Raw genomic sequence first — 17,811 nt, forward strand, 5'->3', positions numbered from 1 at the left:
TTTGTGTGCAAGTCCCTCAGTGCCACAGCAGCCTCCACATGGAGCCCTGTGGATCAGAGCATTTTCCAAAGGGGTCATTGAGGCAAACAGGGAGATTTGTTCTGGCAGGATGTGTAAAATAGTATCCTGTAATATCTCCTTGTTCTCACACTTGGCTGCAGGGACACATTCCCATTGTTCCTGCCCAGGTTTCAGGATTCAAACAGTGCTGTCTTTCCCCAGAGCTGTTCCTTCAGCTGCCTCTGGAGGACCTTTTGGCCTATGGAGCCACACTCTTGCTCCTTTATTAGGACTTGTGGATCCAAACCCTTTATCTACACCAACAGCAGTGATTTGAGACGGATGTCCTTTTTTCCAATTATTTTAAAAACTGACAATATCAGTAATAGTGCTACTGTGTAGTTGAATAATCCAATTTTGTTCACTATTTTTAACACAATTCCTTTAATTTTTCCTTGATAATCTGCATTAGTTCCTCCTCCCATCACATGAACACCTTTCAAGGCCAAGCTCCAGTGAGCAGTTATCAAACCAAAGTGTCCTGGAGGAATCTGAATTACTGTTTTGGTATTTATAACTCTCATTTGCTTCTGATTTATGCTAATTAATTCCAATGCATGAAGGTACAGCCCTGCAGCCTCTGGGCTGGCCCTGCCAGAGGCCATCACACCCACAACAATTTCCCAGGCAGTCCAAGCCTCACTGCCCATGGTTGTAGTTGCAAATTGGGTGCAGCTGTGCACAGCCAGGGGTTTCCATTTCCCCGGTGTGCCATTGTTAAGGGCATGGAGCACATCTGGGAGATGGGTTCTCCGTGGGGACAGGTTCCCATCTCCTCATTTTGTCAACTGCTCTTTTAATAACCCCTACACCCATTCAACCAATCCTGCAGCTTGTGGATTGTCTGGGATATGAAAAACCCAGCAGACTTAATAATTGTATTTTTGTATTTTTCACACTAACAGACAAAGGATTCCCCATCACAGTATCAGCAAATCCTCTAAAAATAGCCAGATTCATCCCTTCCTCCTTTATCTCACAAAGTTTATCACTGACAGCTGGGTCTTGGCTAGTCCTTTTCTCTAGGGTATTTAGTGTTACAGTGAGCAACCAAAGCTGACATATTACGAGTGTCAGCCTTATTTCACAGTATCCATTTTAAATTATACAGATATAAATATAAATTTTTGTGTTATATTTATTTCTAGTATTAGTATTACTATTAGTATTACTATTAGTATTACTAGTATCACTTGCACAAGTGAACCTGAGCTCAAGATTAAAATCTTCTGTTGTTCTATGTGGGAGTGTTCCAACAACAATTTTCCTTTTGTTGGTGCTGTTTCCAATCTGCTGTTAACAAAATCCATCCTCATCTGCCCAAGCCCACAAGTTCTTTTCCTTTCCCATATGCAATTTTTGGATGCATTTTAAGACATCCAGGGGTTCATCCTCTTTTAACCAACTGCCCCACTGCTCACACGGTGCCCCGACCTCAGCCCACTCCAGAGCCAGCCAACTCCAGGGAAGGGCTTCCCATCTGGGAAATTCTGATGACACTGATTCCTCACATTTACATTTAACAAGTGACATTTTGCTGTGATCTGGCCAGACTGTGCCAGTTTTGTTTTACCAGTGGGCAGGGTCAGCACCAAAGGCACAGACTCCAACTGAAGGAATCAGTGTCATTTACTGCAGCTCAAAGCAGCAAAGGATCACAAAAGGAGGAGCTCAGCAATGCAACCAATCATCACCACCAAGGATTGCAGCAGTGATTAAGAAAGATCCAGCATCATTTACCCTCAGACTTCACCATCCCCAGATCCACAGAGCAGCTGGGGGAAGCTGTCCCAGCCAAGGGCTGCAGAGCCACTCCTGGACACTGGGAATTCCTGCAGGTGCCTCCAGCCGCAGGTGAGGCTCCAACCTTGCTGTGAGAGGGCCCAGCTCTGACAGTGCTGAATGAACAAACTGACAGCACTTCTAGTGTGGGAACATCTGGTTTCATCCTCCTCTTGGGTTCCTCCCAAAGCCTGGCCAGGGCTCAAGGAGGAACCAAGGGAGCTGACTTTGATCCTTCAGCCCCAAACAAGGCCAGATGTCAGATTTCATGGCCTTGTCTGGCTTCTAAATACAGAAAGGTCAATACATGTGTCACTAATGAGTGGCTACATCTATCACAGTGCTAATGACCATGCATATTTCATCAGTGAACAGATGCAAAGATAACCTTTGGTTGGAAGGTTCATCCAGAGGCCACCTTTGGTTCAAGGCCTGCTGTTCAGGCCTCACTCAGGGCTGTTGTCCAGGCCTTGGCACCTCAGGGACGTGGTTTAGTGCTGGGTTTGGCACTGCTGTGTGACCAGCTCGACTGGGTGAGCTCAGAGGTCTTTTCCAACAGAAAGGATTCTGTGATTCCATGATTCTATCTGCTGAATTCAGCTAGGTCCATGTTAGCAGCACTCATTTGCTCAGAAAGTCCCCTCTTGCTCAGCTCTTTTGGCCTGAGGCTTCAGCTCCTTCAGCTCCTGGTGCTAAGCTGCTCATGCTGAACGAGACGACTTGGAGAGAAGAACACAGTCCATCCAATTCCTTCTGGGACACGGAGAGGGGAGGGTGTGGAAACAGGAGCATTGTTTGGTGTGGCCTCCTCTCTGCCCTTCAAGCCTTTCAGCACTTTGAACCAGCCAGGAGCTTTCTCCAAGAGTGCAATGGAGCAGCTGTTCCTGCTCTCATGTCTTGACTCTCTCCAGTCTCTGACCTTGCCTGGTTTTGTCCCTCTTGCTGTGCCCTCTGTTCCCCCAGGGCTCAGTGGCTGCTGCCCAGGACTGTGGGACTGGCTCAGATCCAGTGGTCGAGACTCTCTTTGCTGTGGCCTTGGAGCTGCCTTGTCACAGCAGCCTCTTCCATCTGGAATCCCCCCATGGACAGGGAGTCCCCAGCTCTGTTCCTTGCACAATCTCCAGGAGCCCAGGGCTGTCATCTCAAGTCCCTGCTGGCCCTGGGGTCTCCCAGGTGCCTCAGGCTGCTGTGACACCGCTGCACACGGGAGGGAAAAGTGGCAGGGGCTGTGCTGAAATGTCACTATAGGACACAAGACAACATGACGCAGAGACGCTGTTGCTCTCAAGGCAGGAAAAAGGGCAAGTTTATTTTTTCACTCCAACATTTATAGATTTCCAAAGGTGACAGTGGATTGGAGGGTGAAAGTGCCACCTCTCCAAGGACAAAAAAACAGTCCATCAAGTTTCTCCTCCTCCATAAAAGAATGCAAAACAGTAAGTTGTTCACAGAAAGTGTGTGAGAAAGTTTGGTACAAGAATGCAAACATCAGAACACTTAGAAAATCTTAAAAAGTCAAGGCGACATTGAAAGTCAGCTCCATGTGCTGCTGCTGCTGCTGCTGCTGTGGGGTCATTTGTCCAGGCCTGCGCCAGAGTCAGGGATCAGATCCAGGCCCTGCTGCTGCTCCCTCGGGATCAGCCCCAGTTTGGGTGTTGCTGTCAGGGCCAGCAGGAGTGGTGGCTGGAGCAGCAGGTGCTGACAGTGCCCCAAGCCCTGGGGCTGGAGGGGTCCCTGGGCTGGGCTGGGCTGGGAGGGAGCTGCCCCTTGTTCTCCCTCTGCCCCAAGCAAAACTGGGCCAGGCACAGGTGGGGCAGCACAGCCACCAGGGAGCCTGCGAGTCTCTTCCAGCCCTGGCTGCTCAGAGTTTGGGCCTTGGAGCCTCAGGTGGCCAAAGGCAGCTGCTCCTGGTCCGTCTGGGTGTGCCCCCATGTTCAGCAGTGCTGCTCCATCAGTCTGTGCCCACCAATGGGGAAAAGCCTCAGCCCTGCAGGGCCAGGAGCTGCCGGGCTCTGCCTGAGCAGCTCAGCCAGCAGGAAGGGAGCTGCTCCACATGGGAACCAGGAGCAAAGGGCTGCAGCACCTCGTGCTGGGGCAGAGCCCGAATTCTGAGAGGGAGTAACGGAGTTATTCATGTGCATTGGTGCGTCAGCACTGCAGGTGCTGTGCCTGCAAACACAGAGTTCAAAATGTGCAAAAGAATTCTGCAGCTCTTGACTGGATCAGGATGTCAGCAGTGCTGAACTCCAGCACAGTCCAAATGAAACACTTCAGACCTCTGCTCCTATCTGCTAGATTTTTTTCTTCAGGGTATCCAGAGAAAAGTAAACAGGGGAGGAGCCGACATTTTCATTGTTTGTCAGAAATGTTTCTCATTTTGCTGTACATTCCTTTTGTAGGACGAGTTCTCTGTTGAAAACACTGGAAAAAAAAGAAAATAAAAAACCATGAAAGATAAAAACAAAAAACAAATGTGTAGTGAAAATCTTCTCTAACTTTGGATTAAGAGGTAACTGATCTTTTTAAAAAGAGAACACAGTTACTCTGTAAATGTTCTGATGGCATGGATCCATATTACTGACCTCAGCATCACTTTTTTAAAAGATTCTTGGTTTTGTTTGCAATATTATGTTATTTTAAATTGTGATTGAATCAATAGGAAATTGAAAGATTTATTATGCATTTATGCATTACTGTGTCTTGAGTGTAAAAATATTGCAGTTTGAAATTTGGATTTAAAGTATTGCAAATGAAAGTTATAAATCCCAATGGATTGTGTGACAGCAGCTTTTCCTAGAGGATGTGCAGCACTCCAAGGACTTCATGAGTGGCGTTGGGGGTACTTGGATCTTTGTCCTGTGCCACTCTGAGATGTCATGGAATGGAACTTCGCCTGCCACCAGCCCAGGTCACCCTCTGCCACCAAAGCTCCTTGGACCTTGTGCCCCCAGGCAGGCACAAAGTGTTTGTGCTGTTCCCCCTTTTGCACAAACCCACAGAGAGCTGGGATTTTTCCAAGTCTCATGTCTGCATTGGGCCATATTCCTAAAGAACCAGCAGCCCATCCCAATGAATATGGAAAGTTATATGGATGGTTGTGAGCTCTACTTCTGGCGTAAAAATCCTGAAACTGCTTCTGAATGCTGCTCCTTCAGCTCTTGGACATCTCACACAGAGCTGGGGAAAAAATCCCCTGGTCTCTGGCTAAAGGGTGGGTTATGCCAAAGTTAGAGCTCTGTGCCAAGTCTCTATCCATCCCTATCCTATTAATATACCAATATGTGGGGGTGTGCATGGATGTGTCTTGTACACAAAGGAAGGAGTGTGCAAGCAACGTGACTGACACTTTCACTGTCCGTGTTCATCCCATACCCATGGGTACAGAGACATTATGGAAACCCTGGCACACACAGAGCATTCTCTCCATGGATACAGAGACATCAAAGAGCCCCTGGCACACACAGACCCTTCTGTCCCTGGATACAGAGACATCCAAGAGCCCCTGGCACACACAGACCCTTCTGTCCCTGGATACAGAGACATCCAAGAGCCCCTGGCACACACAGACCCTTCTGTCTCTGGAGGATGGAGCGTGGTGGGTGGGGGTGGTTGGTGGGCAGCGAGTCCCGGACAGCAGGCCAGACCCGGCTCCAGCCCTGCCAGGCCCTGCCAAGGCTCAGTGCCGGCTCCTCTGGAATGGGACAGCCTTTCAGCCTTGTCTCTGCCCAGAGGGGCAGTGCTGGCCTGGCAGAACAGGTTGTTTTCCCCTCAGGCTGCAGGAGATGAGAACACAACACTTGCCAGCACTGAGTGCGAGGCACAGCTGCGGGTGCTCCCCATGAACCTCAGCTCTGGGAGCACTGTCTGCCCCAAGCTCCAGGGGCTGCAGTGGGAGCCCGGCTGGGCTCTGCCCTGGGGCCATCCTGCAGGGACAGCTGGAAACAGGGAGCATTCAGCTGCCACAAACAGCCAAGCCAGGGCTGCAGGGCAGCTGCTCCAGCCCAGACTGCACTGCTGTGTGCTGTGCTCTGGGGCTGGGGCTCCCCACACAGGGGACTGGACTGGAGTGCCAGAGGAGACAGAGAAGCTTCAGCTTCAGCCTCACTGAGGTGGGTGCATCGGCTGGGAAGAGTGGGGAGGCTCAAGGGGATTCACAGAGCTCATCCTGCTGCAAGGATGAAGGGAGTGGGAACTCAGTAGTGAGGAGAGCTGAGGGCTGGAGAGTGGCCCTGAATGCCCTCCTTGTGGTCAGGGGCATCAAGGAAGGCAACAGAGTGATGGAGACAGCAATGGGCTGGGAATTCACTGGGGGAAAAAAGGGAGCAGTTGAGAAGTAAAAGGCAGGTGGGGGAGAGAACTGTTCAGAGAAGGGCTGAGCTACATCTTGAGCAAGCTGAAAAATGTCATTTGGGGTCATCCCAGATTGATTTGATTTCAGAAGGTATTGAACAAGTTTAATTTTTGGGAGGTGAACACTCTGCAAACTTGAGCTGTGTTGCCAAAATGCTCAAGCAAGTCTGTGCTGCAGGTGACACCATTTCTTCTTTGGCTGATTCCGGCCCGGTGCTGAGCTCCAGCAGAGCCCTGGCAGAGCCCAGAGCAGCCTCAGCATCTGCAGAGCCCGGCTGCAAGGAGAGAAAGCAGAAACTGCCCGTCAGCTGATGGCTCCTGTCCCCTTGTCCCAGCTGCCCGTGGTGCCCAGGCCATGCTGGCTGTGCCCAGAGCAGTGCCCAGAGCTGCCTATCAGTGCTGCCTTTGGGAGCAGGGCAGGAGGGCAGGACATGTGCCCAGCCTGCAGCCAGCCATGGCACATCCACCTGCTCAGCAGCTGCCCAGAGCAGGATGCTCCTGTGCTCGCTGCCATCTCCCAAAAGCTCTGATCCCACCCTGCCAAGCAGACGGGGACCCACCTCATGCCATCCATGGCTGGAAGAAAAGCTGGTCCCAAACGATGTCCTCAGCCTGCTCCAAGGGCACGGCCCATCCACACCGCAGCTGCTCCCAAGAACTTCCTGATCCAGACTGGACCAACCAGAATGCTTCCTCTAGAAAAACAAACAACAAATTGTTGAAAATAGATTACAGACAAAAAGGGAAAAAAAGAACAAAGGTAAAAATCATATGTCTGTGAGGGGATTGAGGAAGGCCCAAGCCCTGCATGCCAGGGAAAAACCCAGCCATGTGTGAGCAAAGCCCAGGTTTTCTCCCTTCCCCCTGCACTGTCCCCCACAATAACCGTGATCCCAAAGCAAACAAGGGCAGTGGAGCTGCCCAAGCCCTTCCTTGCCTGCACAGCAAAGCACCTGTGCACAGGTTCTGGAGTCCCACCTCTGCTCCCACCATGGGGGTTTGTGTCGGGCTGGCTGCCCCAGCCCCAACCCCAGCCCCAGCCTGGGGCACGGTGGGTGCTGGGGGCTGTTGGCAGGACCAGGAGCCCACTCCCATTTCGTACCCACCCCAGGCCATCCCACCAGCCCTGCCAAAAGCAGCTGGGCAGCCGACTGAAGGATCAGCTGCATCTGCCCCCGCAAAGGGGGAACCTTTGCTTCCCAGCCAGGCTGGGCAATGCCCAAATCTGGGAGCATTTCCCCACGTGTGGACTCATCTGCAAATTCCCTGTGGAGTTTGGCTTTGAAGAAGGTGCCACAATCAAAGTGCATCACCTTCAACTGCTGGTGGCCAGGTTGAGGAAGAGGTTGTCATCCTTCATGTCATCCTTGATGTCATCCTCGCTGTCTCCTGCAGCAGCAGCCTCCCCCGGTACAGCTTCTCTGGGGGCTCCTTCTCCTTCCCTGGGGTGAGACCAGGCTTTCAGGGCTCTGCCCAGGGCCCCAGCTGTCAGGGAACCAGGACAAGCAAAACCTGCTTGGATGGCAGCCACCAGGGCTGGGCAGAGCAGCTCAGCTCCAGCACAAGGGCTGCATGTTCCCATCCCATGACCCTGGTGCAGTGACACGGGCTGGCTTTCTTTGCTTCTCATTGCCAAGGCATGTGTGCAGCTGTAACTTACCAGGGCCCTGCAGCACAGTGTGCCTGTGGCTCTCTCCCTTCTTCTAGGGCAGATGTATATCCTGCATCCAAGGATGACAGAACACCTCTTCTAATGAGGGTCTGGCCAAGGGGTGCATGGATAAACACCACCCAATCAGATTTTGGCACTCTGGGGAGAGAAACCAGAAACTGCCCGTCAGCTGGAGAAGGCTCCTGTCTGCTTTGCCCCACTATTCCCATGCCAAGGCCATGCTGGATGCGCTCAGAGCTGGGCCTGAACTTTCCCATCAATTCTTGGTTTTGGGGGAGAGCAGGACATGTGCCACCTCCTCAGCAGCTGCCAGAACGGGATGCTCCCGAGCCTGCTGCTGTCTCCCAGCACTGGTATTCCCCCTCTGCCCAGAGAAGAGGATTCACCTGGAGAGAGCCGTTGTGGCAGTGAGAGCTGGCCCCAGCTGAAGTTCCAGCCCCTCCTGAAAGGCATCTTCCCACAGACCATCTCGTGCAGCAGGATGCCCAGGGACCAGATGGTAGCTGGCTCGCCATGGTACCAGCCAAAGCGGGTCCATTCCGGGGGGCTGTATGATGGTGTTCCTGTGGAATACAGATGGAGTTCAGCAGGGGGATGCTGCTGCTCCCAGAGCCTGGCCCCAGCATCCCTGGGCGGGTGGGGGCTGCATCAGTGGCACACAGGGTGACCACTGTCCTCTCACCAGCATCTGGGACTGGTGTACAAACTTGGGATTGCAAAAGAAGCCACTGGTGTGGGAAGGGGACAGTGGAAGCCCTGGCTAGGCCTGACCATGACATGCAAAGGAAATACCCACTGCGTGCTGGGGAAAAACCATGCCCTCATTCTCCCTGCCTGCATTGCCCCAAACATATTATAAAGGCAAGACAAACAGGGCAAGTGGAGCAGTCCAAGCCCTTCCGCTTGCCTGCACACCAAACCAGCTGGGGCACAGGTTCTGACCTCCCTCTCTGCTACCCTCACCCACGACTGTTTTTGTCAGGCTGGCTGCCCCAGCCCAGCCCCAGTCCTGGGCACAGTGGTGGGCAAAGGCTGCCAGCAGGGCTGGAAGATGGCTCCCCACCCAGCCCTGCTCTAAAGCAACTCAGCTGCAGATTCAGTCCCCTGAGTGGCAGCAAAAGGGAGAATCCCCGCTGGCACACCCAGCTTGGGCTGTGAGATCTTGGGCCGTGAGATGCCAGGAGCAGGAGCACAGTCCTGTGTAGGCTCACCTGCAAAGTGAGTGTAGGCTGTCTCTTGCAGGTAGGTGCCACAGCCGAAGTCAATCAATTTGGCTTGCCCGGTGGCCAGGTCAACCAGGATGTTCTCTGGTTTGATGTCGCGGTGCAGGACCCCGCAGCTGGTGCAGTGCCGCACGGCCTCCAGCACCTGCCGGAACAGCTGCCGCACCACCTCCTCACGCAGGAACCCCCGTGCCCGAATGAAATGCAGGAGGTCCTGAGACTGCTCCGGCCGCTCCAGCACCATCACAATGTCGCTGGGCAGCTCAAGCCACTCCAGCAGCTGGACGACACCGGGAAAGCCTGTGGACACCTTGTCCTGCAGCACAACCTCCAGGGGAGCGCTAGTGCCGTCGGGCTGTGGGAGGAGCACGATGCCGTCAGTGGGGCCGATGCTGGGCCAGGGCTGGGCAACCCCTCAGCCAGTCCGGGATGCTCTGCGCCCTGCAATGGCCCCACGCCCGCTCTCCCTCGGGATGTCCTGGCGGCTTCCACCCTGCCAGGGCTCGGATCATCCCCGCCCGGCACAGCCCGGCTTCTCCCGCTGTCCCGGCTCACTCACCAGCTCGCTCCAATGCCAGATGCGGTTCCGAGGCACCCTTTTGATGGCCACCTGCAAGCCAAGGGGAGCAGCGGGCTCAGCTCAACGCCCCCCCTGCCCAGCCCCATCCTCCTCCTCCTCCTCCTGCGCCCCCTCCTCCTGCGCCCGCCGCCGGCCCCGCCGCTCACCGGGGCGCCGTCCGAGAGCCGCGTCCCCGAGCAGACGCTGCCGAATCCTCCACATTCCAGCAGCGAACCCAGCCGGTACCGCTCCTGCAGGGCCTCCTGCGCCTTCCCTGCCGGCGGGACGTGGCTGTCAGCGCTCGGCCCGGGGCCAGAACGGCCCCCGAGCGCCCCTCACCCGCCCCGGCCCGGCCATCCCCCGGCGTTCGCTCCCTGCAACGGGACACGGGAGCCGCGGGCCCGGGGGCCGCGCTGCCGAGCGGCGGAGCTCGGGCCGGGCAAGCCGCAGCGGAGGTGGCGGGAGAGGAAACGCCGCCTGTGTCCTCCGCGGGCCCCGGGAGGAGCCGGGGCCGGGGCCGGGGCCGGGGCCGGGGCCGGGGCCGGGGCCGGGGCCGGGGCCGGGGCCGGGGCCGGGGCCGGGCTCGGGCCAGGCGGAGCCAAAAGCCTGCGATGCCGCCCCAGGCACTGAACCCCGCCCAGCAGCGCCACCGCCAGCACGGCCAGAGCCGGGCTGAGGCCAGACCTCGGTGGGACGGCCGGGGGCGGGCACGGGGCAGCCCCGCCCGGGGCCGGGGGCGGGCCGGGGGCATGGCCCGGCCCGGCACGGGGAGAGGGAGGCGGGGAGAGGAGGGGAGACCGGGAAAGGGAGAGCGGGAGAGGTGCGGGACAGCGGGAGAGGGAGAGGGAGAGGGAGAGGGGAACAGAATCTAAAGTTTTTTCTCTCGCTGCTGCTGCTGCCGCTGCTACTGCCGCTGCTGCTGCTGCTGCTGCCGCTGCTGCTGCTGCCGCTGCTGCTGCTGCAACTGAAGCTCCGGGGCCGTTTGTCCCCGTGTCCGTTTGTCCATTGCCTGCTCCCCCCGCCCCGAGCCCCACGTTCCCCGAGGGCAGCCCCTGAGCCTGTCCAAACACGGGAACTTTGCCGAGTTCAGCCAAGAGCCAGAGTCTGGACTCCTGCACAGTGGCTTAGGAATCCCCTCAGTCCCTGCTGTGCATTGTCCCTGCTGAGGGTCAAACCCTCTCAGAGCGCATTCCCTGAATGCAGAATTTGTACCTGACACAAACACTGCACTTACCCCTCCAGCATTGCTTTCCAAGAAAAACAGGGGAAGCCAAAGTGTGTGTAGGTCATGGTATCTTAAAATGTCTAAAACTTGCCAACTCATGGATCTGAGAGGTGAGATCTGCTTGGAATTAATGGGATGGACAACTAGTGCAAGATGGAAAAGGGGAGCATAAAAATAAATAGAGAAAAACATCTTGAATTGTTTCAATTTTCATTTAATTTCTTAAAAGCTCTTTCAGTTTTTCCAGAATCTTCTCCTCAGTCCTGTTTGCTTTGTCCATGAACCTTTCCTGAAGAACGAGGTGCAGCTTCTGTCACAAGGTTGCCACCAACTGCAGCTTTCCACACTGTGTGTGCAGCACAACTCTTGCAGCAAAGCAGGACAAATATTTGAAGAATTTTGCAGCTTGTTTTTTTCTTTTCCTTGTGGGCTGGGCAGTTGTGCCATTGGTAAGGTTTTCATTGTTACTGTTCTACCCTAAGAAAACATGACAGGCTACCAAGAACTCCTGGGGAATGCAAGCCTGACTGAATGCAAAGAAAGAATCTGCAGAGCCTGCAGCCAGAAGTGGAGAGCTGTGTGATCATCATTCCAACACCCCCAAGGACGTCTTGAAAGTGATCTAGAAGATGAAAATGGGCTGACAGAGGGAGTTTGTTTCTGTGCTCAGTTCAGATTCTGCTACATCTGAAATCAGTCCTACAGTCTCCATCTAAATCAAGAGTACAATCAATTCATGAAAAGCCCCAGAACAATCTGCACCTCTCAGGAGATGACTGAAATAATCTGAAAAGGAAAAATGCAGGAGAAATGCATTTCTCAGCACTGCAGTATTTGCCTGCCTGAAACCCTCCTCCATTTCCGTCTCATCCCTGGATCTGTTGGTGTCAGTTCTGTATTCGGTGGTGCCTCGAGCCCTGAATCCCCTCATCTACAGCCTGAGGAACCAGGAGCTCAAGGCTGCAGTGTGGAGACTGATGACTGGACATATTAGGAAGCATTAAGCTGATTGCCAATTTCTGCAAATCACTTGTAACAAAATTAATTTTTGATAGTTCTGTTGGTTTGGTTCTTTGATTTCCCTGTCTTTTTTTTTTTTTTTTTAATATTCTTCCTAAATCTAGATCGTTTCTGCTATTTCTGACTTTGTCACTCTACACATTCACCGTGGCCACAGACTGTGACAATGAGGAGCAGTGTTCTCAGTGACTTTAAAAGAACTAACTGATCTCCCAGCAGAGTTTTCTGCAGAGATCCCTCTGTTCTTGCCATCTCTGGAGCTGCAGCAGCAATGTCTGTGTGCAGAGCTGGGGGCAGATCGGTGCTGGCCCAGCAGCTGTGCCCATCAGCAGCAGCAGCACTTGGTGTTGGCAGTGCTGCTGCCGTGGCCCTGCCCCGCTGCCCTGGTGGCCCTGGTGTTGCTGCAGGGCCTGAGTGCTCTCGGGGCCGGGCACAGTCCTGGGGGTGGCAGTGCCGGGGCTGCAGCAGGGACAGGCCATGGGCACTGCTGGGGCAGCGCTGACGCCTCAGGCCAGGCCCTGGGGGCTGCAGGCTCCTTGCCCAGGCTCTCTCAAGAACACGGCCAGGCCAATGCTCAGCACAGAAAAGCCCCAGGGTGAGCAGCCCCAGGCTGGCCGTGGGCAGGCTGGGGGCAAACAGCATGGCTGGGGCTCTGCAAGGACCCTGGGGGAGACGGGAAGGAGCAGCAGAGCAGGGGCTGATCCATCCCCAGTGCGCTGCACAGCCCAGGGCAGCGTCCCAGAGCGTCCTGATGGAGCTGCCAACAACATCCCCCCTCTGCAGCCCTGGCCTCTCCCCCAGCTCACACAGGTGCCCCATCCTTACAGGCACAGACACTGCAGCACTGGCTTAGGAGCCCCTGTGTGCATTGCACAGAGCAGGCAGGAGCACCCCCATGCTGCTGCTGTGGGGACATGAACCTGAGGGAGCACAAATGCCATCAGCCCCTGGGGCCAGCAAGGGCTGGGACACACCAGGGAAACCACTCAGCTTTGTCCTGGCCTCTGCAGTCAGCCAGAAAGTTTGTTCCCATTAGCTGGGAGATTCCTCTTCCACTGCAGATGCTATTACTCAGAGCCAGGGCTGCCTGACAGCCACCCCCAAACTGCCCTCAGCATTTCCTTGGCTTCACCTTTGCTTTTTTTCCCCCTTTGTTTTTGTACCAAATTCTTCCTCTTGCCACGCCCTGTTCCCTGCCCTGCAAACAGCCCATCCCTGTTTGCCCTTTCCTCTCTGGCCCCACTCCCCACTGCAGTTCCTGACTTGGCACCATGGGAATGTCCCTTGGGGATCAGGATCATCCTCCAAGTGCTGTAGGAATTGTCTGCGGGCTCCTGCAGTGCCTGGTGCTGCTCCCTTGCCAGAGGCAGCCCAGGCCAGGGGGGCACATCTGGGCTGCTGTGTCTGCCTGTGGGGCTCCCTGTTCTGGGCAATGAGGAGGAGCTGCAGAGGCTCTGCAGGACTGACAGGATGGGCTTTGGGGCTGGCAGGAGAAGCTGAGGGACCTGGGCTGCTGGAGCTTCTGAAGAGGAGGCCCAGGGCTCATCCTGCAACTGCTGCAAGGGTGGTTTCAGAGAATCCCAGAATCAGCAAGGTTGGAAAAGACCTTGGAGATCATCAAGTCCAACCTGTGCCCTGACACCACCTTGTCTCCCCCGGGCCTCCTCTTCTCCAGGATAAACAACTCCAGCTCCCTCAGCCTCTCTTCACAGGACTTGTGCTCCAGACCCTTCACCAGCCTTGTTGCCCTTCTCTGGACACACTCCAGCCCCTCCACGTTCTTGCTAAATTTGGGGTCCCAGAACTGGATACAGCACCTGAGGTGCTGCCCAACCAGCGCCCAGCACAGAGGAAGAATTGCTCTCCTGGTCCTGCTGGTGACACCATTCCTGGTCCATAGGAGTGCCAGGGGTTGGATGAGGGAAATGGTCGGGAGGGGGCAGGAGACACAGTCTGATTGACTCTCAGCCATGAAGGGTCTTGATTTTCATACCTATTCAGTCTGCATTAGAAGGTGCTGGGGGTCAATATCAACTGGACATTGCTTATATCAATCTATAAACAGGAAAAAAAATTAAACAGAACAAACTGTTCTCTCTGCATTGTTTTCAAGACAGTATATACACTTTGAATACACTTCCGATATCTGTCTAATTAATTACAGAAAACTTGAAAACTTCTGTTATTCCAAATGGCTTTTCTTCTTTGGGCATGTTGAACAAATGTTTATGAGCTTTTCTCACTGAATTCCTGAACAGAAGAGCTCAAGAGAGAAAAGGACTCTGGAGTAGGAAAATTCATCATCAACCTCCAAGTGGCTGAGGATCCATCCCCATCAGAGCAGCAATGAACAGCAATGGGCACAGCTTTGTGGCTACCCCAGCTTTGGGATGGGCCCTGGGCCTGGAGCAGGAGCAGCTCTTGAGGGCCCCAAGGCCGGGGCTCTTGAGCTGCCCTGGGCACATGGGATGGCAGAGCCCTCAGCACCTGAGCCAGAGGGGAGCAGGGCAGGCAGGGAGCCTCCTTTGGCCTTGCCCAGCACCTTCCCCCATGGCTGGGGCTGAGTCCTGTGTGAGCTGCAGCTGCTGCTGTGCCCTTGGCAGGGGCTGAGGCCGTGGGGCCAGTGGCCAGAGCAGCCTGGCCTGAGCAGAGCTGTGGGGCCAGAGCCAGCTGGGCTGGGCTGGGGAGAGGCCCTTGGTGCTGCCCAGAGCTCAGGGCAGCTGGCAGAGCTTGCAGGGAGCTGGGCTGGGCTCAGAGAGCCTGCCCCAGAAACCATCAGTGTCCATCTCAGCCTGGCTGGGCGTGCAGGGGCAGGACTCAGCCCAGGCCTTGTGGGGCAGGGCCAGCGCCTGTGCAAGGCATTGAAAAGAGGCAAGTGCCCCAGAGAGGAGGCTGCTCTGTGCCCTTGGGGGTAGGGACAGAGCAGGGAAGGGGCCCAGGACATTTGTCAGTGCCAGCCTCTGTGCCCAGGCCTTGGCAGCCCTGGCTGCTGAGCCCAGCTTTGGCCTGAGCTGAGTTTGGCTGTGGCCCAGCTCCATCCTCCTGCGGGGCTCAGGGCCTGTTCCCGGCCATGGCCAGCCCTGGCCGGCCTCTCTGCTGGCCCAGAGGCCAGCAGAGCCCGGGGCAGGGCTGTCTGTGCAGGCCCACAGGTGCCAGGGGCTCTGCAGGAGCTGGCAGAGGCTGCCCAGCAGGGAGGCCATGGGGCACAGAGCCCCAAGGCTGCTGTGGGCAGCACGGCACAGGGGCCATTCCCAGCCGCAATGCTCCTGGCCTGGGCTGGGCCTGCACAGGGGCTGGGCCACCATGGCTGGGCCAGCACAGGGCCACCAAGGGGCCACGCAGCCGCTGCTGGGGCTGACAGCAAGGCCAGGCACACACAAGCAATTGCTGAGCATGGCCTGCGCTGGCCAGGGCTGACTGTGCCACAGGCAGAGCTCAGCTGCCCTTGGGGGCTGCAGGAACACTCAGGAGCCCAAAGAGCCTCCATGGCTGTGCTGCAGACCAAGGCTGGAGCAGGGAAATGCAGGGCTGCTGCAGGATGGGGAGGGCATGGAATTCCAGCACACACCTCAGCTCTCTGATGATCCCGGCACCATGCTGGGCCCTGTTTCAGACTGAGCAGAGCAGATGTTGATGGGACAGGAGCCCTGCAGGGCTGGCAGGGACCTGCAGCTTGCAAGGTGCTCTGCTGTTCCTCAGGTGCTCTCAGAGAGATCCAATCCCAGCTGGACACCTCAGGGCACAATTGGCACTGCCTGTTCATGGGCACACAGCTGATGTCTGCCTGGAAAGGGGCACAGGTTTAAATAACTGCTAGTTTCATAATATACAAACAAACCTTTATTATCTGGGTTGCTTGAGTACTTTTAAGAAATGGCAAAGTTTTCCCACCAGGAACAGGAATTTCCTGGATCTACTGGATTCTTCTACTGGTGTCAGGAGGAGAAATTCTGATCTTCCCCTCTACCTTTGCCGCCAACATGCAGTCTGATATTTCATGATCGTAATATCTCACTGTTGCCATGATATTTTAGGGAAAAAGCCTCTGCTGGGATTTTTCCTGTCCTGAGGAGCTGAGAGCCTCAGGAAAGAAATGTAAACAATACTCTATGCTGCTGTGGAATGCCACAGGTGCATCTTCCATTGGTCCACGTGGATTGTTTTCAATCAGTGACCAATCACAGCCACCTGCGCCAAGGCTGTGAGCAGTCACAGGATTTTTGTTATTCATTCCTATTCTATTCTTGTCTTTGTAGCCTTCTGATCATCTTCTCTCTGTTCTTTTAGTGTAGTTGTAATGTAGTATTTTAGTATAATATATAACATAATAAATCAGCCTTCTGATGAAAATGGAGTCAAACCTCGTGTCCTCACACAAGGGGTTCTTGTCTAAGAATTGGTGACCCCTGGACGTGTGAAACTGATGGTCACCCCAAGAGTGACCACGGAGTCCAGACTGGAGCTGAAGAAATGAGACCCTGAAGATGGGCAGAGTTCACAGCCAAGGCAAACAGGAGAACCTGTTGGACTTTCCTGGAGATTGTGTCCAGAGACCGCAGAGCAGCAGAGCTGCACAGATGGATCCACAAGGACACTGTCTAAAGGTACTGTTATTTTTTCCCTTCCTGAAGATCCTGCCATTTGCAGAAGGTGGGAGGAAAGTTGGGAAAATGTACCTTCGGAAGCTCAGGTTCCGTTTACTGCGTCAGAGAAGAAAGTTATTAAATTCTGGCACAGATGGGGATGCGAGGACGGAGTTAATTATTGTCAGTGGGAGAGACTGTGTTATGAGTTTTTCAGATGGGCAAAATTTCATAGATTTTTTACAAATGTCGTATACTCCCTTGATTTAGATCTTTGGGAGTTCATGAGCACTGCTTTTAAGTGGACAATGGACCAGGGTGTTACACCCCCAATAATGTATGGAGTGCACGTATGGCTTTTTTTCTCTATTTTGGAAAAAAGGGAGGCTGTGGGGGACATCGTGACTCGGTGGCACGGTCGCACTCCGTTCCCACCAGGTTCGGCACGAGAGAAGCCTCTCAAAGAAGACGAACCGCGGGTTCGCAGCCCCCCTGCATTGCCCACGGCTGAGCAAAAGTTTTCCTCCGCTCCCTTGGAGTATGAGCAGACAGAGCTGCCTTTCCCCTCCGCTCTTTCTCTTGGGAGGGATGAGGAGCCGGCTCCGCCGCTTTCCAGGCCAGCTCCGCCCACTCCACCGCTGCATTCTCCGCTCCCCCCACTCCGGGAGGGCGCAGAACCGATTCTGCCCCAGCCAGCCCCACGGGAGGCACTGGACCCTGTGGCTCCGCCCGTGGCCCTGCTGCTGCCCGGGCCAGCTCAGCCGGCCTTGATGTCTGCCCCTGCACTGTACTGTCCAGACTCCGGAGGAGACTCGGCTGCTGCACCCAGCCCGGCGGGGGATGCGCCCCCGCGGCCCGTGCCAGTCCCGCTGCTTCCAGCCGACCCAATTGCAGTGCAAGAGCTTGCCGAGAATGGTGCTGAGCCCACAGGATCGATTCAAGAGTCGACACCAGCACCCGTGCTGCCCGCACCACCCACCCCAGTTGTCCCACTGGCTTCCGAAGCTCTGTCCTTCGCATCAGACCCTGCGAAGAGCCTGTCCTTCCGTGGAGGGGGCATGGCTCGCCAGGTGACTACGGCTGCAGTTCGGCTGCCTGTTTTCAAACTCAGCGTGGTTCACGGGTCATTTCGCGTGTGGTCGGGGGCTTCTCCCTGGGGGTTGGGGTGCCTGCCTCCCTCCGAGCGCCCCAGCGGCGTGGGGGAGCTGGCTCCTGTAAATTCTGCCTCTGGTCCCCAGCCCAGAGGGGATGGGGGTGGTGCCGAGGGGCAGAAAGCAGGAGCAGTGGCATTTGCCTTGCAGGAGCAAGAGAAACAGAGCAAAGCAAGCATTGCTCGC

The 17,811-nt window shown here is 55.3% G+C and overlaps 2 protein-coding genes across 2 annotated transcripts in view; one reads left to right on the forward strand and one right to left on the reverse strand.

Moving 5' to 3' along the window:
- Window positions 1-17,811, forward strand: part of LOC135291579 (zinc finger protein OZF-like) — an 84,874-nt gene that overhangs the window by 37,198 nt on the left and 29,865 nt on the right. The window lies entirely within an intron of this gene.
- On the reverse strand, window positions 6,257-17,534 carry LOC135291559 (serine/threonine-protein kinase pim-1-like). Its single transcript, XM_064405838.1, has 9 exons — window positions 17,468-17,534; window positions 9,814-9,920; window positions 9,647-9,697; window positions 9,076-9,442; window positions 8,251-8,427; window positions 7,853-8,002; window positions 7,506-7,634; window positions 6,753-6,887; window positions 6,257-6,467 (listed from the first exon to the last, which is right to left on the reverse strand). Exons 1-6 carry the CDS (start codon window positions 17,532-17,534, stop codon window positions 7,896-7,898), a joined length of 876 nt encoding a protein of 291 aa, XP_064261908.1. The 3' UTR covers window positions 6,257-6,467; window positions 6,753-6,887; window positions 7,506-7,634; window positions 7,853-7,895.

The sequence above is a fragment of the Passer domesticus genome (assembly GCF_036417665.1).
Source record: "Passer domesticus isolate bPasDom1 chromosome 8 unlocalized genomic scaffold, bPasDom1.hap1 SUPER_8_unloc_1, whole genome shotgun sequence".
In the NCBI taxonomy this organism is placed as follows: Eukaryota; Metazoa; Chordata; class Aves; order Passeriformes; family Passeridae; genus Passer; species Passer domesticus.